This window comes from Accipiter gentilis, chromosome 18, assembly GCF_929443795.1.
Source record: "Accipiter gentilis chromosome 18, bAccGen1.1, whole genome shotgun sequence".
In the NCBI taxonomy this organism is placed as follows: Eukaryota; Metazoa; Chordata; class Aves; order Accipitriformes; family Accipitridae; genus Astur; species Astur gentilis.
The window spans coordinates 27,242,169-27,268,591 of NC_064897.1; the positions used below are offsets into that span (position 1 = coordinate 27,242,169).

A 26,423-nucleotide genomic window follows, 5' to 3' on the forward strand; every position below is an offset into this window, starting at 1 on the left:
TCACGGCTTAGGTTTCTGATTTCCTTTGTGCACTCGTGCTGTCCTGGGGACAGGGCATGCTGCCTGGCTTTGGGGAGTGGCTGACAAGAGTATTGCTAAGAAGCAGATGATGGGATTTTAAGGAAATGGGGAGGCGGACTTTATGCTGGGATCTATGCTGAAATAGCAGAGCATCATGCTTCAGCCTGCTGGAGGACAGAGGCGGGGATTATGCATGAGGTGAGCAAACAGCCATTTCCAGGCTCTGTGGGAGACCGATGGCTATTCTGCATACCAGGCTTTCAGGAACCAAAAAACCACAGCGAGCCAGCAGCAAAAAGCAGCATGCGCTGGGCTGAAATCCCCTCTCCCTCCTCAGCACAGCTGTGTTCCCTGAGCACCTCCCCAGTTCAGCTGCTGCTGAGAAGTTTGCTGATGATGCACACAGTCATGCTGACCTGCAGCAATGCCGGAGGCTCATTGTTTGCGCAAGGCCACGCGGCTGCATCTTCCTCCCCGCTGTCTGCCAGCACAGCCGATACCAGGGTCATGGGGGCAGGAGGGGGTCACAGATGTGGGTGGCAACACGTGTGTTAGCATCATGTCAGGAGAAACCTCCACTTCTGGGTGGATGGGAGTGACGTTTTTATCGATGGATCGCTGTACTCTGAGGCATTGCATAAGCAAAGGGAGGCTCTGCTTTGCCATGTTTCGGTAGCCACTGCTGTGTGTTTTTCTCTCAATATCGTTAAGCAAGAAGGGATCCGGTGCATGGGTAGCTGATTTTACAACAGCTTTCTTCTGTCACCAGTTATGCACCAATTGCTCCTGCCTTCTGGCTTTAGGCAACAGGTGGTGCTGCCCCCTCTTCAGGCACAGGCACAGACAGAGCCCTTGAGACTCCAATGCCAAGAGTCTGGGAAGAAGAGGTGGGAACAAATTGCACTTGTGTTTTCCCTCGGCCTAGTCCTCGGGATCGGATTTGTTCCCACCAGGGAAGTCTTTTGTCATGATCTCTTTCATTTCCTCACTTCTCTTCTTGTCAATGATCTCCATCTCACGCATTTTCTGCAAAGTACAAAGGGGAAGGGCTGAACAGGGAGAAAGCCAGCAGCTTTTTTTTTTCTTCTTCTTTTGCCAGTCCCAAGAACAAAAGTTCTATTTCCCTGATTAAGTTACACGCAGAGATAGAAAGGCTAAAAACCTCTAATTCACATTCCCCAAATTCACACCTGTCCTGTGCCATGAAGGGAAACACTCAGTTCTCTGCCCCTTTCCCCCTCGGGTGTTGGAGGAGTCTGCTTTAAGGTCTTGGACACCAGGGATTCCTTCCATGTACTGTACGACCAGTGCTGCCAGGGCCCTTGCATACCTGTGAGATTTCAGTGAGGACAATCGTTTGATACTTCTTGCCCTGTCCTAGAGCTTCCATCTCTGCCAGGAATTCCCTCCTCTCCTGAATTTCATTCACCACTGATGGATAAGAGAAAACATTGTGGAAACAGGATTTGACTAAAAAGCAAGAAAACATATTTCTGTCTGGATCTAAACTCCCAATTTCCTAGCTCTGCTTGGACAGCAGTCCCGCCAGGGGAAGGGTGATGTCTGCTGTAACACTCATCTCGTGCATGTCATCAAAATACCTCAGTAGTCCCTTCCACAAAGGGAAATGTCCCCCCTGCCCATCTTCTTGCCACTCCCCATCTTGCTGGAATGGTGACTTTCTAGTTTAATTTGTACAGACAATTGTCTGTTGCTTGTGGGCAATTTAACCAGTCTGTGGATGGAAACAGAACCTGCTTAAAGCTGTTGAGGTTTGTTAATTGCCATGCACCACCCGGTGACCGCAACCGTCTCTGCTCCCAGGACCAGCACAGGCACAGAACATTAGCTGCCGCTTTGCAGCACAGACCTGCAGCCAGCTGGTGCAAATCTTGCCACAGTACAAAATACATGGGTATCTCAGATGTGTCAAGGACAGCACTCAGCTTGCAACATGTTTTAGAGGATACAAAGCATGCATGAAGCCAGCTGTGCTGGCTTCCCTGCAGTAGGGACCAAAGCACCCCTCCTGTACATGTTATTCTAGCGTTGTCCGTCTTTGTGCTGCCCTGACTAGTGAAGGGCAGGCTGGGGTGTACGTACACACGCATTGAAGATTCAAGCACAGATTGGTATTAGGTGGGGTTTTGCCATCCCAGAATACTCTGCAGGCCAAAGTCCCTCACTGCTTAAAATTCTGCTCAACATTTAAGCTTTCCTAGTGTACCTGCTCTGATCTTGGAGTGAAAGTAAACAGAGCCCAAACCATGGTCAGGCTGGCAAGCGTCCTAGTCTATGTTGAGTTACACTGGCTGGAAAAAGGACCTGCAGTACCTGGGCTTCCTGCCCAAGTCACCCTGCGTGTCCCCAGGGGATTTCCCCGCCAGCGGAATTCATTTTGTGCGGGCAGCCCAGGGAGCTTGTATCTGCCAGCAAACCTCTGCAGGGTAAGCTCTGCGAGGACGGCTGGATCACAAAGTCAGAGCAGCCAGTCCTTTCTCTTGGCAACTGGGCTTTGTGCCTCCTTCCACAACGGGCTTCAGGTTACCGGCAACAAGGCCTGCCACCCCAGCCCTTCCCAGGCTTCCCGCCTGCCTTCCTCCAGACTACGTGAAGACGTACATTCTTCAAACCGGTCAGGCTCAGGTATCTCCTCTTCCTTTGTCTGACCCTGGATCTGCTTCACCTTGTGCTCCACCACATCCTTCCCTGTCGCTAAGATGTTTTGGAGCCTTTGCTTCTCCTTTTCCAAATCTCCTGTGAATGCCAAGGGGAAAAAAAATTATTATCAGCCTGTCTCCTCAGAGAGGAGCCTGGCCACACCACTTCCCTGCTAACGATGCCAGAGGAAGCGTTACGTTAACGACAGCCCAGTCTGAACTGCGCAAGCACTGCACAGGCATACAGAGCCAACCAAACTGACATCAGAGGTTTGATTCACATTTATAAGCTAGAAAATTGCACAGCATTCCCCTCTTACGCAAGGGCTGCGTGAGTCCCTGTTGCCTGTCACCCTCCCAGCCAGCGGGCAGAAGTCAGCGAGTGCTTACAGTAGATGTTCCCTCAGACATCCATTTTTAAAGCATCTTCGAAGACAGAAAATGCGAGGACGAAGAGCAATTAAGACACTCCCTGCTGCTACTGAGATTGCAGGCAGGGGATGGATGTAAGGGGAAGAGAGGGAGCGGGCAGTGGCGTTTATTTATTTATTAGCAGTGTTTGCTGACTTACGCCTCGCCCGCGGCTTGAATTTCTCTCGGGTGTAGGCATCTCCTGCCTGGCAAACCTCGGCAGGTCGGAGATGCGGTTTCGCCGAAAGCCTGCATGGCTGACAAACTGGTGGGAAGAAAGTAGGCGCTACAGGCGCTGGCTCTTTGCTGGATGTGGGGTGACACTGGAGGGGCAGGGTGTCTCCTCCTGGAGAACAAACCAAAAATAACGGTAGGTCAGATAAGAGAGGAACCAGGGTGGATGGCCCCAAGCTACCGCCGGCAGCAGATCTGTCTGTTGATCCACCGTAGCACCGCAAGCGAAGACCCCGGGAGTGCCACAGACGTCCGTGCTGGTTGTTGGTGTGCGCTGACACGAGACACACTTGCCGTTCAAGTCACACCATCACGTCCTGTTCCCTGGATGACCCTTGGGGACACCTCGCTCCCGGACATCCCCGTGTTTTTGGGCGAACGCCGCTGCCTCAAGGTGGGACATGAAGGCGAGAGGGCCGTCACTCACGTTTCACGCGGTCCATCAGGTATCGCCTCTGGAAAGGCGTCAGCTTCGATTCCTCCATCATCGCTGAAAAACATGACGTCTGCCTGAAGACAGCAGTGGGAAGGGGCCGGGGAACAGGCACCGGGGCCCATCCTCCCCCCCCGCTCCCCCTCCCCACCTCACGACCCAAACCCAAAGGGGAACATGGAGGTTTAGAAAACTCAGGCCGCCCGGTTCCCTCGGTTCCCCCGCGGTTGGACGCGGGTTCCTCCCCCGCGGCGGCGGCAGGACCGGCCGGATCCCGGCGCTCCGGCTGTGAGCGGGGTACGGGGAGGCCGAGCGGCCTGGCCGGGCCTCAGCCCCGCTCCGCCGTTACCTCTCAGCAGCTCCCGGGTCGCCGGGCTGTACCGGGCTGGCCCGCCGCCGCCTCCCCCCGGCCCCGCCACCGCCGCTGCTGTCACGGGCGCTGCCGTCACGCCGCGGCGCTCCGACGTCTCCACAGCGACGAAGCGGCGACCCGGAAGGGAACGGAACGGAGCAGCGTCGCCCCGGTAACGGCGCTTCCGGTGGCGTCCCGGCGACCGGAAAATAAACCCCGGAAGTGGTTTATTTTACTTCCGGCGGGCAGGAAGGCGGTGAGGAGGCAACATGTCTGACAACGAGGACAAGTGAGGCCGGGGGTGGGAAGCGGGGGGGAGGCGTCGGGACGGGACGGGACGGGGGCGGCCCGGCTCGGTGTTCGACGTCCGTTTTCCTCCCGCAGCTTTGACGGGGACGACTTCGATGATGTGGAGGAGGATGAAGGCCTGGAGGACCTGGAGAACGCGGAGGAGGTGGGTGCCCCCGCGGGTCCACCGCACCAGACGGCCCGGGCGAGGCCTGGTTAGGCGGTGGTTGGGGCTGGGGAGGCCTCAGGGGGCTCAGGAAGCAGCGTGAGGCCTCGGTGATGGGCGCAGCTGAGGTGCAGCGCTGGTCTGCTTTCCCCAGGAGGGGCAGGAGAACGTGGAAATCCTTCCCTCGGGAGAGCGGCAGCAGGCGAACCAGAAGCGGATCACTACCCCCTACATGACCAAATACGAGCGAGCCAGAGTCCTGGGCACTCGCGCCCTCCAGATAGCGTGAGTATTTCACTCCTCCATTTCATTCCATATCCCAAGCGTCACCACAGCTTCTCCTCCCTTCCTGCTGAAAGCTGCTTTCCTCCTTCATTAAAAACTCCTGGATCTCATGTAATACCTTAAATGACCACTCCGCTTGCAGATCACCATCTTGGTCAGCACTGAAGTACAGGGCCGTGTTGCTCTTAGTTGCCTGTGAAGCCTCTTGGCTCTCGCCTTGGCTGAGGCTGTGGTGCTTGTGCCTAGAGACGGGGGTATTCGGGAGCTGCAGTGGACCTTTCCTAGGTCGCAGGCGAAATGAGTAGAGGATGTGGCAAGCTGATCCTGGTTTCTGTCTTTCATAAGGGAGCCAACGCGGGCTGGAAAGCTGAGAACCGGTTTGCAAAAGCCGGTGTCGGAGGGAGGGGTGGATGCTCCAGGATGTCTTCAGTTGATACCACAGGGCTGTAGGAATTGGGGCTGGAGTAACCAACCCAAAATCTGTTTTAAGTGCAGTTGCATTGTGGCAAGCTGTAAGTTTTTTCAAGTTTTTGGAATAGGAAGGCCTGATTTATAATAGGCAGTAACACTTAAATTCTATTTTAAGAATGGCTGGCTGCTTTCAACTTCATCCATTTGCCTGCCTAGACTTGTTTTAATAATGTATGTGAAAAAGTTCTGTGCTTTTTGAAAAACTGCCTTATGAGTGAGATTATTAGGCTGCGTCAAGGTTTGTCTGAAAGCACATCTATGACTTTCATCTTGGTTATATCCACCCTCAAAATGATGCCTCTCCTCTACATCATTTAGAAGCTCCTAGGTGGTGATCAGATCTTTCCTTAATCATCGCTTTGTCAAGCTATTTTTTGCACAGTCTTCACTCTGTGAAGCTATTTTGTGCACTTCTGTCAACTGGTGGAAGGCCAGAAAAATGGGGGAGACGAGATGGGCCTGTGCCAGGCCTTTAATCCAAAACACTCTGGCGCCTGGTCCTGCTTCACCTACAGATTCTGCCTTCAGTGCTGAACCTAGGCCAGCAGCAGCCCCCAGTGGCCTTATCCACGTATAACGTGAACTTTCTTTGCTGCCGCTGTCTAATGGGCAGATGTTGTCACCCATGTTTGCTCTGCTGTTACAAGCCACTGCAAAATGCTTAATTTTTAATTCCTAGAGGTAGAGTGCATTGTAAATCCAGCCCCTCGCTTCCCCCCAAACAAAGCCTGGAAGGTGTGAGCGAATTGGAACACAAGAGATGTTTTGGAGTCATGGGAGGCATGCTCATTTTACAGTGTTTCCACCCTCTTCATTGGATTAATTTTAGAACCACTCTTTTCCTCACATTGAAGTACAGCAGAGGGTGACTAGGAGGGTGTAGCCAGCCCTTGAGCACCAGCTGGTCAGCAGAGGCTGAGGGATGGGGCATTAAGAACATGCAAGTAAAAGCTCAGTCTGGAACCACCTGGGGGAATTTTCTTCCTGAAGTACGTAAGAGAGCAAATCAGATTTGCCAAAGTGGTGTCCCACCCTCCTACTTTGCTGGCTGTTGTGCAGGTGAGATAGGTAGGCATGTGCTTAGCTGTTTCTCTTCCTTCTCTGTGCGTTCGCTCAAATGATTGTTGATGTTCTGTCCCAGGATGTGTGCCCCTGTGATGGTGGAGTTGGAAGGAGAGACTGACCCCTTGCTGATTGCCATGAAAGAACTCAAGTAAGTCCCAGGCTTTGGCAGGTGAGCCTATTGATTTCCGTAAAGCCAGCAGTCCTCTCCTTGTCCCAGCATTTAGCAGCTTATTCCAACACAACCTTGTCTTCCCCTGACAACAGTGAGCACTACAGTTGCCTTCCCCTTTTTTCACTTAGGGACTTCTCCACAGCTGCTCTCTCCCATCCTAGTTGCTCTTACAAAGTACTGATGATTAGGAGTGCTCTGACCTGTTTTACTTTGGAGTCCAAGTGTTCTTTATTTCTATGATGAGAACCCAAGGTCCTCATCTTTCTGGAGTAGGTTTAATTTCCTGAATGGAATTGATTCGAAGCAGCCATCTGAACAGACCTGTGTTCAATATGAAGGGCTGGCAAAAATTAAAATGAGGGTCAGGCTGATGGTGTGGAGACTCTGTTAAGAATGTTCTTTTCCTGCACCCTTGCACGCTTGGCTTGCTGTGCTTGCGAGGAGGCCTGTCCCCTGCTTACAGAAAGATAAATCCTTTATGACTGTAGCAGAGGCAGCTTTTGGATGACCACTTACAGGCCCTCCTTTCCACAGCAGAGCTCCCTGCTGGCCCATAGTTTGCCTGCACGGTCGGTGACCTAGATCACATGCAGGTATCCTTCAAGCAGAGCAACTGGACTCCGTTACTGATTAAATCCCTGTTCTTGAACCAAATTGTCCCTCTGCTCCCCCAGTTTCTCAGTGCATTGCTGTTGGTCTCGCAGATTTTATATCTATTACAGCTCCCTTTATTGTTGCCAAAAGCTCCTTAGGTCACGTTCCTGTCAGATCTCCAAGCTCAGACTGAATTGCTTCTGGTCACTGTCTGAGCATGAGCTCTAGAAAGTAAGTCAGGGTATGACAAAGTATAGTGGCATCCTCTTCTGTGCCAAAATTCGGTTGTAATTCTTGGCATGAGGGAGCTATTTTGCTACTGGAAAAACAATGGCCCTGAATGTGATCATTAAAGAAATTGTATTACTTTTCAAGTCTGATACGGTTGAAACCTGATGCCCTGGTTAGATTCCAGACTGTCTGATTACATGCTGCTGACTTAAATCTACTTCCATTAAGTTAAATTGTGTTCAGCATTTTCTTGCTTTCTAATTGGAAGCACTGTTAGCAGATGCTGTGCTCCACCCCAGCTCTACCAGGTTTTGGTACCTGAATAGGCCCTGTTTCATGTATCCTTCTTAAAACGTAACTGATGCTCTCAGGCTGCAATATGCTCTGTAAATGTCAGTTTGTCTTGAAGGTTCTTCGAATTCTGCCACTTCTGTAGTGTCTTGTGGGGAAAAATCTTCCATCAAACAAAAAATGGATTTGTTCTTCAAGTCCCTTGATTTATTTTTTTTTTCCCTTTATCTGTGTTAGATGCTTGGTGTTGTCTCATAGTGGCTTCAGGTCACAGGGCTCAATTCCTGCAGTAGCAACAGAGGCCTGACCCTCTGTAGGTCGTTGGTTGTTCTAAGTCTAAGGGTGCTCATTGCTTTGCACCTACGAAAGAGAGCAGGTTGTTGGGACTTCCCTCTACCATATGATACCAAATCACTGGTGCTACACAGATCTCTTAATTAAACCTGATGAGCTTACCAAAGCCACTAAGCACCTCAGTTCCCATTGCCTGCTGAAGTGGTATAGTGAAGGCTCTGGCATTTCTGTTCACTCCTCTGTCCTCCCTTCAGAGCACGCAAGATCCCCATAATCATCCGTCGTTACCTACCAGATGGGAGCTATGAAGACTGGGGTGTGGATGAGTTAATTATCACAGACTGATCTGCCTCCAGCCATTGTTTTGGTTCTTTCCTTCTCCAGAGATGTTTCTATTTTTGTTTATATTTGTGTAAATAAATTATAAACCTCCCCATTTTAAGTTAAATGTGTTTGGGTTTGGTTTTTTTTTCCTCCCACCTTCTCTTTCATCTCAGTCCTACATGCCCAAGAGAAGACTTTCTTAGTTCTCTCTACCAGCTTGGTCATTATTCTTTCTTTCTGTGTCATGGGTTATATTGGTAAGATTAGGGAGCCAAGTGCCATGCTTTTCTTTCAGCTTTTTTTCACCTGCGAAGGCCCTACCTTTTACCTAGGCTAAAGACTGCAGTAACTACCTCCTCCTCCTCCAGCACAGCTCCTCCCTGGTTGTAGGACTGATAGCCAATTAAACTCCTGCTGTACCAAAACGCTCTTGCAGGTACTTTGGCTTCAGAAAGACTCCAGCCCTCCACTCCTCCACCCCTGTCCCTTCTTAAAACGGGAGTGCTGAGACACCTCCATTGCTTCCCCCTAGACAGTTGGGCCTTTGTGCCCTGAGCAGGTTGCTGTGGAAACCCCCAATTTCCTCTCTGGCTGGGGCTGGCTGTGAGGCTTCTCAGGAGTATCGTAGAGCAGCTCTCATCAAATCACCTATTGTTTCCCTGCTCCTGCTGCTTATCAGAAGTGGGGATCCCCTTTCAGTGGCACTGCCCCAGCCGGAAGAAGTGCAGTCGCCACTCACTGTCCCACCAGCTTGGCAGTTGTAGGTTGTCGCTGTGCCTGTTACTCGTACAGCTGTTCTCTGACACGCGGTGGAACTGATGGTGCTGGGGGTGTGGGTGCTCTGCAGCCATCTCAGTTGTACATACTCTGGTGGTTCTTATGATGGCACAACAGTAGTTAAATCCTAGAGTCCTTTAATCTGTAGCGTGATGAAAGATCAGTCGTTTGTCCCTTTCAGGTACCTGCACTCTCGCCTCGGATGTGCGGGGAGGTTACGTGCTCAAGTCAGGAGTTGGGGGGATGCATTACAATCTGCAAGGGCTTCCAGCTAGCCACTACCAAGTTTTCATTTCTTGATCTGTGTGCTCCAAGGTTCTTGCTCTGTATGAGGAAGATCTGAGCTTTTGGGCAGAACACGCTGAGTCTTTCTCAATTATCTTATTAAAAAGTGCTCTCGGAATTTTTGTCATCTTTTTTTCTGAAGAAAAGAAGGGGGAAGGTGCACCTAACCTGTGGGTTCTGTTTTACATTAGTTTTTCTCTTTACACTAAGTCCAGGAAGAGTATTTCCAAGTAGTTTGTGTTAAAGCTCATGCTTATATATAAAGTGTGCATTCCCCATGCTGTATGTGTGGTCGGTGCTTGCACATGAGCATCCGTGTCCCAAAGGGAGTTTATATCCACCTGCCTGAGAACTCAGCTCATATAACCAACCATGAATGTCATTCTCTTACTGCTCCCTGTAAAAGCACCAGTCCATCCTTCCTCTGTCGGTGTGCACAGGAGGGGCTGGTTTTGGAGGTGATAATGCAAGAGCTGAATGGGTCGCTGGGCGAAATGACAGGTCAAAGGGAATGTGGAGGCGCTTGCAGGTGTGGGAAGGGGGTTGACTGTGAGGAACACAAACGCTTCCTGGTCCAGGCCATCCTTACCAAGAAAAGGTTAATTTGCAGCACTGTGGCCTTCAGCCTTCTCCCCCCACCCTCCATGGAATCCTTTAATCACGTTGGTGCGGTGAAATTTCAGCCCTGAAATGGTGCCTTTGTGCAATCGTTTTGGCGTCCGCCATGGAGGCGGGGGTCGTTTTCTTGTCTTTTTTTTTTTATTTTTTTAAATGGCTTCTTTGTTCCCTACCCGCCTCCCCTCCCCAGCCTTGCATCTGTATCAGATACGATTAAAGGGATAGGGAAGGATGCCGGGCCAGCTCCTGCTAGGCTGCAGGAGGAGTGGTTAACCCCTCTGTTACCAGCGGCATTCTCGGTCCTGTCTTAGTTGTGAGGACCCTCCTAGATGAGAGGAGGCATCCCCTTCCACTAGGCAATGGTTGAGGCAGAGCCCACTCGCTTTCTTAATTTGCTTTTTGAAGAGCTGGAGAAGTGTACTTGTGTGTGGTTAAGAACTTTCTTCTCCTGCTCTTCTGTTCATCCGCACCATGTGCCTTCTCTCTTCCACCCCTGTGATCAGCTCTCCTACCCCTAACTCCACCATGGCTTCCCTTCTTCCCCACACATGCTCCTGAGCTGCTCAGTAGTGCATAGTTCCCTTCTGGACTCTTCCCACAGCCTGTAATTTGGGGTAGTGATTCTCCTCCTCTCCAGTGAATGACCACAGTGCTACTTTGCATGGAGCTCTTCAGCTGGCATCACCACTGTTAGATCCATTAAGCCATTGTGCTGATGATGCTCTTGGCCCTATACCGGACTTCATCCAAATAGTGCTGTGAGTTTTAAAAAGTTTTGAACATGTTCCACAGTTCCTAGACATCCTGCTTACGCTACTCACCCATAAAGTGTTTGGTGAACACAAACTCAATGGATCGATCACATGCATCAGCCTTGAAACCCTGTGGAATCAATTTGTAATTGTTGTGGAGTCTCTGTGTTAACTGGGATCCTACCTTGCTAGCATTGGCCTTGAGAGATGTTCTTAAGCAGACCAATACCTGCTGTACATTTTCTTTCCAAACACCTTGAGATAGCCTCCCAGGACCTGACTACACCCAGCATGTCTTCTTCAACAAGTAAGACGGTGTATACATCTATTCTCGAATATACTCTCTGTGTGTGAGTGTTTGTATTTAGGTTCTTGCTTGTGGAAGGCAAGAGGTCCGGGTGGGAGAGTTTCTACAGAGAGACTAATGGTTGCTTCCAAAATACGTAAGTTTGTGTATGTGGGGAAGGTTTTTTTTGAAGGTACATCATCTGCCACCTGGTGATGAGGAACCAAGACTAGAAACCCCACGTTCCTATTCTGGAGAGCATTAACAATCACACTAAGAAATTCTTGGGTGAAGCATGTGCAAAATGGTGCTCTTCTTAATTGCACATGCTGAATCTTAGCTGGAGGACAGAAGTCAATTTTGCTACATTTCTTGCTGAAGAAATGACTGCAGCTGGTGTGGGAACAGAAGATGAGTTTCATCTCTGTGAAGGAGTCTGGTAAGCCAGTCAGAGTTCTGCCTGTGTCCTGTTCATGACAGGCAGAGGAAGGCTGTGCACGGGATCTGTGTGGTGGTGGTGTGACCCATCGTACACTTCCTGGGGGAAAAAAACCAGAGACTTGCAGGAAAGAGGTCAGAAAAACCCAGACACGTGAAAATGAAACTTTTAAGTTTATTATTCCGTATGTTTAATGCAGAGTTAATGGTGCTAGGACAGCATAGAGACTGGGGAAAGGGAGGTGGGGGCGGAAGGTGCTACCTGCATAAATAAGGGGACAGGGCTGGAAGAGGTTACATGCGTACACGGAGCAAACATTCTACATGGTCTTTTCGGACACCACAAGGATAAGTCATCCATAGCTAAGGGAGGCAGGAAGGGCATCTGACAGTCATATCAGCAGAGGGATACAGCGGCACCGATCGAGTCCATGTTTGGTCAAAGTATTTTGTCTTTCTAGACTGGAATATCCATTGGAAGGTCCGACAACACGTCTCTGCGATTAATTGCCAGGGGTCATCTTTTCCTGCAGCAACTTTTTTGCCAGTTCACTCCCTGGCGTGACATACCACCCCAATCCTGGAGGTGACAAAGGAGAAGTAAGCAGACTGTCCTCAGGTGTTGGGCTGAAAAAAAGGAGGTTGATCGGACTGTGAGAGCTGGTCGCTTCCAGTTTGAAACCCAAGGGGGAAAACAAATTCCTTTGCACCTAAATAGGCTTTTTTTCTTTACACTTATCCAAGATTGGGTGCGTATCTACCTTGCGTAAAGCCGCTGGACTATCTTTACGTCTTCAGCGTAGGTAGGAGGGGAGGTGTTGACTGGAAGACATGATGAACAAACGAGCAGGGATGCACACCCCATCAGTCTCAGTTTGGAGTGGGGCTTCAAGAGTATTGGATTCAACTTGGGGTGTTGTCAAGTGCATAGTAGCTTTCTTGGTGCCTCTTCGTTTCAGGCAGGCACAGTCAGACATGGGAGAGGAAGGACCAAGTTTGCTCAGAGGTTGTTTGGGATACTGAAGAGATTAGAAAAGACTGAGATGCCAGAAATGCCAGACATAAATGAACGATATAGAGTAACTGTAAGACAGGATTCACCCACAGCACCTTAATGATTCATTGGCCCTTCCCCACCTCTCTTGCACCTCCATACATGAACACGCATGTGCACACAGGCTCTGATATGAGTAACGCTAAGACCAACAATGCGGTTCCTGAGTCCTACGTGTTGTTCAGGCAAGCCTTAAAATCTCCGTGCAGGAAAGAGTGTGGGTTTAAACAGAGACAGGATGGAGAGGAGAGGCGGGGAGAAAAGCTAGGATGCAGCTGTGGGAATCAGCAGGGAAGCAAGCGTAGGTTGGTCTTCCAACGGGGTTCAAGATTCATGCATGTGTGAATCTTAGGCAGGACTGCTGCACGACGCTGATCGCAAGGAAGCCGGCCGTGCCGTCCTCCCTACTACTCCTCCCATAACATGTTCACCAAGGCTGAGCAACCACCCTTCACCCGCAGCAGGTGACAAAGTGCTGGCCATTGCGGCCTGTTGGAAACACTTGCTAACTCCCTGGAGCAGTTTGGGGAGGGGAAGGAAAGGACAGTTTCTCTCATCGTACAGTCCAGAGTGTGCACAACGAAACCCACCACGGACCAGTCACTCCATGTCTAGAATCCTCCTCATCTAGAAGGCCAATAAGGTGTCGCAAGCCAGTCGTGTGGCCTACGTGAAATTGGTAAAGGGCGAAAGGACGAAAAACCTTCCTCTAGGCGGGTGAGCCAGCGATAGCCGGGGTCAAGAAAGGCACTTCTGCATACTCAGTGGGTTCTGGTGGCTGGATGGCACTGAGTGACCTCGGAGTTCGGAGGCTCTTCTGCCTGTGCTGATTCTTCGGAGCCTTTCCGTCGCTGCTTCGGTCACCGTTCCCCATTCCCTACGGTCTGGAGAGAGTCGTATACACGGGCTGTTCCCAATGTGTGGGGCTGTGGGACTGTGGCACAGAGGGTGCAGGGTCAGAGATGGCAGTGTAAAGGGGACGTTGGGAAGGTCCCATATAGGAGAAGGCAGAGTAGAGGCCGGAGGCTTGGGTGGAATGGCTGTAGTAGGGTCCCGAGGGCTGGTGGTCCGGGTAGTCAAACTGTGGCCTGGAGATGGAGGGGAAGGCCGAACCGTAGTGGGGCAGACTCAGGGACGTGTACGCTATCTGGGAGGTGGAGGGCTGGTCGGTGTAATGACCTCCAGGGGCGGACCCCTCTGTTTTCACCTGGGCCTTGGAGTCTACCACCGATGAGGTGGCGCTGGACAAGGAGACTCCGTGCTGCTTGGAGATCCAGGCAGAGTGTCCGCTGGCCGCAGCCAGGGCGCTCCCGAGGCCGTAGCCAGCAGCTGCCGCCGCCGCATAGCCCCCAACATGGCCTGGGTGGCCGGCGTGTCCGTTGGGCGGCAGGTATTGGTCGAATTCATTGACGTCAAAGGTTTCCATGTTGGACATCACTTCGTGGCTGATCTCCCCGATGTCCACGTTGCCAAAGTCAATGTGTGGCTTTCCCCCTTCCCCCAAGGAACGCCCGTCTCGCTTGGAGTCGGCTTTGCTTGCCTGCAGCTCGGTCTTAGGGGTGGTAGGAGGTGTGGGGGGCCCGTGGCTCTGACCTGCAACGTGAAAAACATTTTGAGGAGGAAAAAGAGAGAAGAAGTGAGTTAATGCTTTATGCCTGGCTTTATACAGCCCAGCTCTGCTCCTCCGAGTATGCCAGCAGCTGTTTGGCTGGAGACTTCAGCGGAGGGAGAGAAATAGCCAGCCAAAACCAAACCTTTTTATATCATCTTGTGGTAAAAGAGGGAGGGTGCAACAATACCTTGCCTGACCAGAGGAATGCAAGTGCCCGTGAAACTCAGGGATGTCCTTACACTGCTGACTCCAGCAGAGTTTGTTGGGTCACAAGCAAGGTGTGAGCCACATCGCTAAGGCTTTCACTGTGATGACTTGTCTTTTTTGAGCCTCCGAGTTGTCTCTAACCTGTCAGTAGGTTCACTGGCACTCACCTGAGGAGTGTTCCGGATGACCGTCGGACATGGGCGACCCTTCGCCGGGATGCCTGTGATCCAGGTGGGCATTCTTGTAGTGGGCTTGGATGGCGGCAGCCCCACCAGCCTCCCCCTCCACCTGGCCTTCGCCCTCGCCCTGCGTGGCCTTGCCGTTTTTCCGCCGGCGGGGCTGGTACTTGTAATCGGGATGGTCCTTCTTGTGCTGCATCCTCAGCCGCTCCGCCTCTTCGATAAAGGGGCGCTTGTCGCTTTCGTTCAACAGCCTGCAGAGGCCAAGGTGGTAAAGGAGAGAAGAGGGGAAGAAGAAGGGCAGGTATGTCAGAAAAAAACACACCTATACGCAGCGTCGTGGGACACAGCACGTAAATCCAGATGTCAGGGTGTTGTCCCATTGAGGGTATTTCCCAGAACAACAGGGAGAGTTTGGAAGTGTTTCAGTGGAGACAGCAATGTTTTCCTCCTCCTCGTTAATTATTAAGCCCTGACATTGTTTAGTGCCAGAGCTGGGTCCCCCTTCCCTGGCTGCGTGATGTGTTTCACCTCAGTAAGTTCAACGCTCTCTTACATTGCCCAAAGGCAAAGCACAGTCTTTCAGAGCCGTGTAAAATAAGGCTGGACAAGCTGCTTTCAAAGACTTTGGGCAAATTGAGGGCAGTTGGGATCATCCTTCGGACTAAAGCAGTGTGGCACACCCTTGCTACCTGTAGTGCTGCCTCCCATGTCTCTTGCTCTTCCCCAGACTGTATTTATTCCAGTTTAACCTCCCACCCTTCCACAGGCTCTGCTCCAAGTTTGGAGCTCTACTGAGCACAAATGTCAGCAATTGGTGTTGGCTCCACAGTACCCATGTTGCTGCGTGGAGTTTGCTGGGCCTTTAAGCATCTTACAATATCCTAGAAGGGAATTAAAGAAAATTTGGAACGGGGGGAAACAGTGTATTCTGCTGTTCCTGGAGCTCCTGCTCGCCTTAGACATGGATAATGCAAAAGGCTGAAGCACAAAGGACCAGCCCTTCTTGAACTTAGCCGAGCAGTTGTAAAAAATTTAGCTGCTACATTGCTAGCCTTGTAGAAATAGATGAGCTTTGGTCTCTGGATGAAAGGCACTGCAGAAGTGTAAGCTCCTTCTCTGTATTCCTGCCAAATCATGGGCTGCTCTAGTTAAGGTAGGCTCTCCGAGGAAATGGTGCAGTGTGCGGGCAGGATGGCTCAGAGCATCTGAAGATGAGATCAACCGCATTACTCAAGCCTTTAGCAGCATCTCGGCTGGAAGCACTTCAGTTTCATTTTATGATTTTTCCCCTCAAATATTCTTGTGACTCACAGTCATCCTGCTTCCAGCCAGAAACCAGTGCTCTCAGAAGGGACCAGTCTTCGCATGACTTGCAACTCCAGCAGCCGTTAGGAATGGCAGGGCTCCCAGAGGGCAAAAGTACTCCATTTATGAGACATCCACAACTTCTCCCCAACAAAAGAACTTCCTAGAGATGAGGCTGTGCCAGCACCTTGGTACCCCTGAGTCCCTCAGCTCTAAAATGTGACCGATTCTGTTAAGCTGTAGGCACTGAGGAAGATACAAAGGCCTGAACTGGCCTGAAAAACTGAAGACGAAGAGGAGGCACGGCTCAAGGAGGACACAGATAAATCTGCTGGGGATCAAAGGGGTTGCCAGCAAGTAACAGGTCGGTTCCTAAGCACCCCTTTTCCCCCTGCTCCTTGTGCATCCCCTCGGCTGGCAGCCAGAAGGTGTATGGCACGGGCTGGAGCCTGTTACGGTGCTGACCTGGGTTCACTCCAGGCAGCCTGAGCAGGTCGCGGCCGCACACCACATTCCTCCACTGCCTTAATCCCGGAGATTAAAGCAACTGAGCCACTGTGAATCCAACACCAGCTTTCCTGTCTCCCTCCCACCACCGTACACCATGCTCACACATCCTGGAGGGGTCTAATCCCTCAGCCTGTGCTGCTCCAGATGGACTTCCAAGGGATCCAAGGGGATGTCATGGCCAACCCTTGTAGGCGTCACGGACTGAGAGGCGACCTTGCCTTGGCAAAAACTTCATCCTTGCAAAACGCCCCATCTCCACAGGAGATGGAGAGTAGAGGCAAAACCTGCAGCCTTGCAACGCGGGACACTTCACTACAAGGCAGCCAGGCTCTGGCGTCCCTGCACTCCCAGCCCAGATGGTGCTAAAGTTAATAAGATGCTGCGGTTGGGAATGAAAGGTCTCTTTCTATGTGGGCCCCTCTTGGAGCGAGGGGGCTGTAGGCTGCACAACCAGCTTTGATCTGCAGGGCAGACCGCACGGCGAGCTCGGAGCAGAGCCTCCGATGGAGACCAAAGCTCAGCCTCCCAGATCCATCTCGTGGATGTGAACCAGAGCCACTCGAGGCTATGCAGGAGTCAGATCCCTGCCCTCTGAGCTATGCCTGAGTGCCTCACCTCCTCTCCCCTTGACAGCAGCCCATGGGCAGTGCCACCAGCAGGACAGCGGCAAGTCCGCTCCCCGCGTCTTTGCCTTCTCCTTTCCAAAGCTGCCTGCTCCCTCCTCCCTCCCGCTGGGATCAGAGCTCAAATCGGCTTTAGCAAAGTGAAACTGGTGCGAGCAGGCAAAGGCCAGGAGATTTGGGGGGATTTGGATTTCACTTGCTTCCTGCCCTCCCCCTCCTACCCCCCCACACTCCCCAGGCCAGAATGCAAAGGAATCTTGCACGGGCAGAGAAGTTATGGATCACAGAGCAAAGCCCTTCATGGGGCTTAACCGAGCCCTCGCCACCCTCCCCGACACCGAATGCTCACCCCCCGAGCCAGGGGAGAGGGGCAAGCACCCAGCACTCCGCTCCGGGGGGGGAGAAAGAAGGGCTAAAATCTTCCTGCCCGCTTCTTGCAGCCTCCCCTTCTGTCGCTTGGCATTGCACCGCGCTGCGTGCTGGGCGACTGGGTCGGCGGCCAGAGGCCTGATCCTGTGCCGGGACTCGGCTGCCAGTGAGTCAGTGCGGTGATAGGGTTGGGCAAGGGAGCAGAAAGCAGCCAGGCGAGCTCTGCTACACGTCCACAGCCCTGGATTTTGTGGGCATGACCCTATTCCCTGGGTGCTGCCACCCCCATGCAAAGATCCATCCATTGGGTCCCCTCGCTCCTCCTTGCCGAGCTTTCCTCCCCTTCTTCCCGTGCCTTGCTTGTTTTCGACCCCGGAGGTGGTGCTGGCTGGCATTTTGGCTGAGAGTCATGCCGACATTTTCAGCAGCTGGCCTCCATTTGAGAGCTGCTCCCTGTCCCACCCCATGGCAAGAAAGCAGCCAAGGTGCGATTTCATGACCGTCAAACACAGAAACACTCCGTTCCTCCTTTCCAGTACATTCGGTTCATCGACTGCACCCTACGTGGGTACAGACTGAAGGAGGTGGATGGGGCCATAAGCCCCCCCCCAGCACCATACTTGGGGCCAGGCAGGTAGCGTGGCCATCGGGGCATGTCCTGCAGCCCTTCCCAACAAGCGCTGGGACCCATGGAGGTCATGGTGGTGGCACAGAGCCGGAGCAACCACCAGGCTTAAAAAAAAAAAATCCCAGGCCATTGCAGCCCACTTTTGCAAAGCAGCATGTGGGACGGCACCGGGGTTATTGTTGAATCTGCTAGATGCCTTTCAAGAAGATTTCCCAGCCTTTGCCGTCCTCACCCAGCGCCGATCGCTGGGGACGTGCTTGGTTTAATGGTGGTCTGCAGGCAGCCTCCGTGCTCACCAGCGCTCGTCTCTCTACCTAACGTGCCCTTTACCTGTACAAGCTCAGAGCAGCCCATGTGGAAACAAAAGTCACCCACGTTTTCCAAAGCGACTAGCGATGCAGGCTGTAGGGTTTGGGTGGCCACCTTGTAAGGGTGCGGATACGCAAATGGCCAGGGCCCTTTGTAGGGACTCTCATCAAATCTTTGGAGACTAAGCCATCCAGAGCAAAACCCAACTGCTCGCAGTTGTACTGACATGTAGGAGCTGTACCTTGGGGACAGCTTCGATGAGGGCAGTAGGAAACTCAGTGGAGGAAGACACAACCGTACAGTGGCTGGAAGGGGAGGCTCAGGCTACTATCCTGCAACCTTTGGGCCACCTCCCCTGGAGTTTTGCGGGCTGATATTTCCCCCCCATACCCTCACAAAAAGACACACATGTGGTCCTACCCAGGCCAGACCCCGACTGCACCCATAACCCAGCTAACTCTGCTGTACAGTCCCTGTAGGGGCTGACACAGCTTGGAGAGCCGCAGCCTGCACTAGGGACACTCGGAGAGATGTGTTCAAGCAAAGAAGCTGGGTGGCAAACCCAGCAGCACGCAACAACCCCAGGCCTGATCCTGCGAGCTTCTCTGCCTGACCCATTCTCCCTGGCTGCTCGGTGCCCATCGTCCGGCGGCAGCGTTCCCCCCATTCCGAGTCCCATGTGGCCAACAGCGGGAGCCGTGCCCTGGGAGCAGGGAGACACTCGGATGCGTGAATGTGGCTGCAGGGCTGTATCTCCCTGTGCTCTGAATGTGATAAGTATGGAGGGTTTCCCTGCTCTGCTGTATTTTCAAGGGAAATGCAGTGTCTGGAGGGAGACAGTTGCTTTAAAATCTGGCAATATTTCGCAATAAAGGAACGATACCTTGAAATAACACTTTGGGAACAAAAAAGGTGGGTTTCCTGCACACACGCACCCCTTCCAGCACAGCTTTACAGTCCAGAGGCTGGCAGCAGAGTCCCAGGGGGGAGCAAGTGCCGTGGTAAAGGGAAGGGATGGCAGCAGGGAACAAAGCAGGAAAGAGCATCAGGTGAGACATCCACAATCATGCCTTGCCTTCACCTTCCCAGAGAAATCTCTTTGCTGGGGTTACACTAGACACTGATGGGTCGGGGTAGATGGGCTGACATAGCAGAGGGAGAAGCTAGTGCCTAAGGGCTCGGTTCCTTGCAAGCAAGGAGGTTTGAAGCCAGGAGGAGACCTCGGCATCAGCTGCTGGATGGGATGAGTTTTGCTTCTGCTTGGAAAAATGTTTCTTGGCCCACCCAAGGTTGAGGGCTTCCTCCACGAAATGCCATTAGGGCAGGAGAGAGAATGAGAGGGCCCATTTGCATGAGCCTGGGTTTGTGTTGGTTGGTGTAAGGTGAATGTGGGGACGGTGCTGGGGACTTGTGGCAGAAAGTGTTTGTAACAGGTTGATGGGGTTATCGGCAGAGACCGTCAGATGGGAAAGAAGTGGCACGGCCAGCCTGACACAGCTGGCTCGGGCACTTTCTGCGCACCCACAGGCTGGCTGTGATCAACGGGGGCAGCGTGTCGGTCTGCCGGAGGAAGGAGGAGCGGGTTGGGGAAGGTACGTAAAGGACCCAGGGATCTGCACGAAGCCAAAATGAAAATGGTCACAACAAACTTGTGGGGCCAGAAGGACGAGCGTGTGTGTGCCGGTGAGAAGGGAGGGTATCTCTCTGGGTGCAAAAAGAGTTGGGGCTGGTTTGAGACAGCATGTTGCAAGAGAGCTTGCTAAGGCTGGGACTGTTGCAGGTCTCGTCCTTTCTGCTAAGCCTCAGCTCCCCTTTCTAGCAGGGACTTTCCTTGTCCATCTCGCTGCACCTGCATGGCCTGCCAAAACTGGGACTGTCCTGGGAAGGATGGGTGCGGGCCTCTGGCCGCCTGGCTCCCTTCCCCTGACCTTCCTCTTCGGCCGTAACTTGGTTTCCCACTTGCTCTGCGGCACTGTGCGGAAAATAACCCCTGTTGGCATTGGGACCTGAGTTCAAACGGGCTTGAGGCACCCACCAGTGAGTTAAGCTGGATGGGGCTCAGCCCGGTTCCTGCTAGTGCACGTCTTGGCCCAACAGAGAGGGTGAGCCAATAAAACAAGATCTCCCCTGGCAGTCAGGCGCGAGAGGACCAGGGCAAGAGTGTCCCGGTTGGGAACAACGGGGGAAGTTAGTGGGAAACACGTGGAAAGGGCTGCCGCCCAGGATGGAGGTGAGCTCTGCTGCGGAAGCCCTTTACTACATCCAACCACCGCTCTTGCCCCAGTCACCGACCGTGCCTCCTGCGAGGGGGCTCCCCGCGGGGGAGAAAGTCCCCTCGAGGGACACCCCTTCCATCCCGCTAAGTCTCCATCCTTCCATGTGACCACACAGTCCTCTCCAGGACACCTCCGGACCTCAGCCCTCGTGCTCCCCCTCCACCCGCCCGCTCTTACCTCCAGAGCTTCCCCAAGGTCTTACTGAGCTCGGCGTTGTGGAGGTGTGGGTACTGGTCAGCCAGTTTCCTCCGGGCAGCCTGTGCCCAGACCATGAAGGCGTTCATGGGCCGCTTGACGTGGGGTTTGCTCTTGTTACTTCCATTGACCCGGACGGGCATGGGTACCAGGGTCCAGTCGTAGCCGCTCAGCACCTGGCTGACGGCCTCACGGATGCACACCGGGAACTTGTCGTCGTCAGCCTCCGAGTCTTGCTGTTCCTTCTTGACCTTCCCCATCTCCCCATTCCCGGAGCCGGTGAGGTGCGGGGAGTTGTCCGATGCCATAGAGGGTCCTGGCGAGAGGCAGTGGTGGTCTTCAGAGCCCACCGGGCTCATCTCCACCTCAGAAAGGTCTTGGTCGTCAGCCATTGTTGCTCTTGAGCCCTCTCTCTCTTCCTTCTTGGTGTCCTTCTTCTCACTGGGGAGGGGAGGGAGGAAGAGAAAAACAAAGGAAAGAAAGGAAAGAGAGGGGGGAAAGAGAGAAAAGGAGAAGCAACCACCAAATCTGAAAGGGACTCCAAGGTTTCTGAAGAGCTGACCACGAGACAGGGGCCGCTCGATAAAAGCGCAAGCAAAGCAATTGCCGTGCACACCGCAAAACCCGTGATCGATGGGGGTGGGGATGGGTCGGGGCCCCTGATTAATTGAGATATCGCTCCCTATCTCTGCCGTCGTCTGGAGCTGACGTGTGGAGGGGCCTGCGGCAAGAGGGATAAGGGGGGTTGGGGACCTGAAAGGAGAGCGACATGGACCATCCTGCCCGGGCGCAGCTCCCCATGGGGAGCGGGATGGGGGGATGGCCCCAAAACTTGGGTGGGGAAGTGCCCCTTTCTTTCGAAGACATGCGGTGAAATGCCAGCGCGGTGCTTAGGGGGAGGCGTGGGAGGGGGTGCACTGGCACTGTATTGATAAACCAGAAGGGATCTCTATCCCGGTTACCGGGGGAAGCTGAGCAGATGGCACCACCGGGCAAGGAACCAGCCCGGGGCCCCGGACCCACACCCAGAGACCCCGATCCCAGCTGTGGGAAAGTGCCTCTGCGGGGACACCCCATCCCTTACCCTCCTCTCGCTGCTCATAAACCAAAGACTTAAAATACATCTGCATTGCATTCCCACACGCATGCCTGTCTACGTATTCATGTACATATTCACATTCATATATATATATATACAAACACACACCAAGTTTAACTTTGAGACAAGCCAATGCTTTGGGTTGCCTGCCCCACACACTCCTCCTCTGTCCTTCTGCTTGCAGTCACCTCTAAAAGTCCCTGCCACCGTGCAGCAGTTCCCCCTTGGAGAAAGAAACACTCTAAAAATAAAGGCCTCTCTATCCCCTACATCCAGAAATTAAAAAAAAAAAAAAAAAAAAAAAAAAAAGAAGAAAGAAATTAAAAAAGAAGTGATAGAAAAGCATGCCTCTGACTTAGCTGAAAAACAGCCAGCACAGACCAAGGGCTGCTATCCCACCAGTTTCAGAGGGTGACACAGACCCTCGCTGGGGAAATTGCAAAAAAAGTAAGAAAGTAAGGGGGGGAAAAAGCGTGCGCACGGGCGAGCGAGCTCAGGTAGGAAAAACTTACGTTGCTGGCCGGTGTGCTGAGCGGATCCTGCGAGGGCTGCGATTTGTATCCCAATAGCCCCCCTGTTCTCCCTCCCAGCCCCGGCGGCGTCGGGGCGCACGGCACGGGGAGGCTCTCAGGCGAGTGCCATTCCTAGAGGGAGGCTTGGTTTTTACTAATACCCCGGCTGGATGTCTCTAGCTGGCTTTGCTGCTTAGCACCGGGGGAGGGAAGGGCGGAAGGTGGAGCCAAGCAGTCCTCAGAGCCAGAATACGGTCGGGGGACGGCGGGGAGGGGACGCGGGCAGCCCCCCACCCCACCTCGGCTGCAGGCACGTTCCCCGCTTTCCCCCGATGCCGGCTTCTTCACGAGAGCCACCGGCGTTGGGCCGGTCTTGGTGGCGTGGCCACCCCAGAGATGGTGCTGGAGGATTCAACCCTGGGGGGATTTGGGGTCTGGGGGGGTTGGGGAGATGGGTGTTCACCCCGGGAGTGGGATCCCCCTTCTTTTCCCTGCTAGCACGGTTGCTCCTGTGGGGTCCGGTGCTCCCCATGGGCCAAATGATTCCCCAGTCCCTGTCACAGAATCTCATTGGGGACCCCACTGTGCAACAAGTTGGCCCAGGACCCTGGGGTCAAGATGTTGCCAAAAGGGCATCCTGATTCGGATCTGAGTCTGCGGGGTGGGGAAAGGGATGCAGGAGGTCAGGGGTGTCCCAAGGATGGAGGACATCAGGTCCAGGGAAAATACTGTGCTTCTGGACAGTGGATCCCAGTTTGAACCTTCTTAGGACTTTTGCACCCTAGGGATGGGCTCGTCACAACACGTCCGTCTCTGTGGGGTCTTGCCAAGACAAGCAGGCTCTGCTTCCTCCGACGTGCTGAATTGCTCCTGAAGGCAAATGTGGGGTCTTTCGTGAGGAAAGGGAGGTCTGATGAGAAGGAGTAGCTCACACTCGCTCACCCTCATTCTTGCTGCTTGTGCACTGGGACACATAGAGGATCTCAGCACTCAATGGGTTAGGGTGTTCTTCACCACATCTTCCATTTTCTAGCTCGCTTTCCTTCCCAGATGCCTCTGGTAGTTGGCTTCTTCAGTTTCCTTTGTCACTGGGGCTGGTATAGCCCAATACCAACCCTGTAACCATGAGAGGTCACCCACAAAAAATCTGATGACCTTCCCAGGTCCTCCTGAGTTAGCAATGACATAAACCTAGCTCCTGCCCCAGGTCCTCACTGGAGAGCCAACCTGAAGACGCTTCAGTGCTAAGTCAGAAAATGGAAAGACATGAGTGGATGTGACCCAGGGAACCAGCTTCAAGGGATTTCCAGAACATTTTCAACTCCCGTAGCAGATATTCACTCTCCAGAAACTTTGTGTTAGAAAGACCCAGCAAAAACCACTGGCTGGCACCACGTGAAGCATAAGGGAACCATTGCCAAGGATGGTGCTGAGCACCTGAGCTAAAGCCCTCAGAGCAAACCTGTGGGACTGGCTGCTGCCCTTGCAGACCTGGCTGACAGCACAGGGCCATTTCCCTGCATGTCCGCCGTTGTCTGGAGTAAGTAAAGCTCTCAAACCATAAGGTGGCTGCAGGGAAATCCTCACTAGAGCCCAATGAGAAGTCTTTACGGAGCAGAGCTGGGAGGGAGAATGGCTGCATGCCATTGGCATCAAGCAGGCAGAGGTGCTTAAAGGTGCCTCTTGCATCCCTCAGAAAAAAAATCCCAAGGGATCATCTCCTACCTTTCTTCTCTTCAGCATTACCTACTCCAGAAAAAAGATGGGCTCAGATACTCTTCTTCACATGATACCTTTTTCTCTTTGGCAGAGAGGAATGTGGGTGCTTTTCTCTTGGATGCTGAGAAAACCCAATGGAGAGCCTAGCAAAACAGCATCGAGGCCCTGCCTCCTTCACCAAAGCAGCAGCTGGTGAACCTCAAGTCTTGCAGTATGGCATTAATTCTCTCACTAAGACAGACCTCGTCTGCGGTTGTTGCGAGAAGAGATCTCGCAGCATGGACAGGGCCAGTTTGGCAGCTCACCCTCTGCCCGCACGAACAAACGGGGCACAGTCGCTTCGAACAAAATTGTCCATGGCCCACTGGATGAAGAGCCAATGATGCTGCAGAGCTCATGGCATCTTCCTCCAGCCAGCAAGGGTCTTCCTCATGCTGCAGGGACCCTGCATATGAGGTGTGGGAGAACTGGAGAGAGGGTTGGTCTGGCCCACAGACAGATAGCCACTGCTGAGAAACACTGTCCTGCTTGTTCCTCTGGCTGCAACCAGGGGCAGGGAAGAAGAATGCCACCAAAAATGGCCAGAAAAGGGTGTTTATTTGGCCTCCTCTCAGGTGACAGCTTCCTGTGGACCCCATGGGAAAGAGATGACGGTGCAGGGATTTCTCGTTCCCTCCGGAGTGGGGATACAGGGTGCTGGGCATTAAGTGGTAGGGAGCGAAGGGCTGGGGGTCTTCCTAGTGCTTTGATGGAGAAGATCCCAAACCAGGAGACAAAGGAACCCCACAGGGCACTGAGAGGAACTTCACAGCCTGCTCAGCTCATACCCCAAACTCAGTGGCCTCTTGGCAAGCTCTGCAGGGAGAACAAGACGGTACTTGACTCTGGCAGGACAGGGAGTGGTGGGGCTCACATCTTCCTCCATGCCCAGGGTCTGGGTGAGCAGAAGAGTGTCTGACCCACCACTCCGAACCGGGGCAAGAAATGGATTAAGCCCAGAAGGGATTTCAGTAACCCACAGGGCTCTGGACCCGTGTTTGTCCCCGTCAGGGGCTGCTGCCACCTGCCAGACAGGAGCCGGGTCCCGTTCATGCCTTGTTGGAAGAGCTGTGGGTGCCTCAGCTGAAGACCAGGACATCCTCAAAGGAGTGTGTACTGGCCACGCAGTCTCTGCAATCTGCAGTCTCAGCATCTCCTCACATTTCAATGGCAGGGAAGGGGTTTTTCCCTTCATTCTGCCTTTCTCCAGTTCCTGCTTTTTGTCTCCTTTGGTCCTGCCTCCTTTTTCTGAACTCTTTTTCCCTGTAATGACTTTTTCCCTGTTTCCAGCCCCCTCTCACAGCACTGACTGCTCGTATATCCTTTTCCAAGTCTCTTCTGTTCATGTGTCGTCTCTTCTCTTGTGCTACAAAGAGGCAGATGCAGGAGAAAGTGCTGTGGAAAATATACCTCTACTGCAGCAGGGAGAGGCGTGATGCTTTCTCTTCAGTTGAGGTGAGAAGACAGGCAGAGGGGAAGGAGGAGAAACTGTCCTTGTTTCAGGAATCACTGGGGTGTCATGTCTCTTCCTCCAGTGTCCCCTGGGAGCCCTTTTTAGAGACACGGACCCTCCAAGAGCCACCACTGGCCACAGCAGCTAACATTGCAGAAGTGGTGTTTCCAAATGCAAGTCTTCCTAATGACTGGTTCCTGGGGAAATGCTCTTAAAGCAGGTTTTCACCCCTTCTTTTCAGCATATATTTCTACGGATGGGGTGCCCAGGTCCATAAAAAAGGGACGGTCCTCTGCAGATGAAGGACCAACCAGTGAAGGTGGTTCATGAGCCAGAGACCTTGCTAAGCCACGAATTTCTTGTGACACATCAGTGAAATACTTTCTTCAGGCTTCAGTCCTCAATATGCGAAGGTGGAAGGATGCCACCTCTCCATCATACAGCCATGTCGGGTGGGCAATGTGTAAAAGTGGGTGGGAAGTGGAGATGTCCCACCAGGCCAGGTGCCCCTGCAATCCACATTGCTTCCAAGGGTGATGGGAAGGGCACCCTGCTCTGGGCTGGGTGCTCGGCGAGCGAAGTGCATCATCGCAGGGGCACCTGCTCAGTAGGCTTTCAACGAGGGGACCATGTTGGTGGGACACCTCCACCACCAAGGTGGGACCACTGAGGTTGCTGGGGAGGGATTTTGCTAGATGACACCCATCCCCTGCACCTGTGGCAAGGGAGGAGTAAGAGGGGAGAGCATGTCCACAACAGAGGAGCAGCAGGATCCCCAGCGCGAGAGCCAGGGCCAGCTTTTGTCCCCTGCCCAGATCGGGGACACAGCGCTGGTATTGTCCCAAGACCGCCTGGGAAAATGGGAGGGGTTCCCCATGAAATC

At 53.0% G+C, this 26,423-nt stretch overlaps 3 protein-coding genes across 3 annotated transcripts; 1 reads left to right on the plus strand and 2 right to left on the minus strand.

Annotated features, from left to right (window-relative positions):
- Nucleotides 1-26: 26 nt before the first annotated feature.
- On the minus strand, nucleotides 27-4,319 carry C18H22orf23 (chromosome 18 C22orf23 homolog; the record flags this gene model as incomplete). Its single annotated transcript, XM_049822306.1, has 6 exons — nucleotides 27-1,047; nucleotides 1,352-1,452; nucleotides 2,644-2,778; nucleotides 3,253-3,438; nucleotides 3,754-3,816; nucleotides 4,109-4,319. Coding segments are annotated over 6 exons (801 nt in total), but the record flags the coding sequence as incomplete, so codon positions are not given.
- A 6-nt stretch (nucleotides 4,320-4,325) lies between these two features.
- POLR2F (RNA polymerase II, I and III subunit F) lies at nucleotides 4,326-8,415 on the plus strand. The gene is made up of 5 exons (XM_049821532.1): nucleotides 4,326-4,400; nucleotides 4,496-4,565; nucleotides 4,720-4,850; nucleotides 6,463-6,534; nucleotides 8,223-8,415. The coding sequence occupies exons 1-5, from the start codon at nucleotides 4,381-4,383 to the stop codon at nucleotides 8,311-8,313; spliced, it is 384 nt and encodes a 127-aa protein (XP_049677489.1). The 5' UTR covers nucleotides 4,326-4,380; the 3' UTR covers nucleotides 8,314-8,415.
- Nucleotides 8,416-11,616: 3,201 nt separating this feature from the next.
- Nucleotides 11,617-22,489, minus strand: SOX10 (SRY-box transcription factor 10). Its single transcript, XM_049821531.1, has 4 exons — nucleotides 22,330-22,489; nucleotides 20,701-21,159; nucleotides 14,489-14,754; nucleotides 11,617-14,095 (listed from the first exon to the last, which is right to left on the minus strand). The coding sequence occupies exons 2-4, from the start codon at nucleotides 21,108-21,110 to the stop codon at nucleotides 13,380-13,382; spliced, it is 1,392 nt and encodes a 463-aa protein (XP_049677488.1). The 5' UTR covers nucleotides 21,111-21,159; nucleotides 22,330-22,489; the 3' UTR covers nucleotides 11,617-13,379.
- Nucleotides 22,490-26,423: the final 3,934 nt, after the last annotated feature.

What these genes read in the sequence shown, in the direction of transcription:
- POLR2F (XM_049821532.1), top strand. Translation starts at nt 4,381, where the DNA reads ATGTCTGACAACGAGGACAA. An exon ending in ACCTGGAGAACGCGGAGGAG is followed by an intron (nt 4,566 to 4,719) that starts GTGGGTGCCCCC and finishes TGCTTTCCCCAG; the next exon opens with GAGGGGCAGGAGAACGTGGA. An exon ending in ACTCGCGCCCTCCAGATAGC is followed by an intron (nt 4,851 to 6,462) that starts GTGAGTATTTCA and finishes GTTCTGTCCCAG; the next exon opens with GATGTGTGCCCCTGTGATGG.
- SOX10 (XM_049821531.1), bottom strand. Translation starts at nt 21,110, where the DNA reads ATGGCTGACGACCAAGACCTTTCTGAGGTGGAGATGAGCCCGGTGGGC. An exon ending in ACCTTGGGGAAGCTCTGGAG is followed by an intron (nt 14,755 to 20,700) that starts GTAAGAGCGGGC and finishes TGGCCTCTGCAG; the next exon opens with GCTGTTGAACGAAAGCGACA. An exon ending in TCATCCGGAACACTCCTCAG is followed by an intron (nt 14,096 to 14,488) that starts GTGAGTGCCAGT and finishes TTCACGTTGCAG; the next exon opens with GTCAGAGCCACGGGCCCCCC.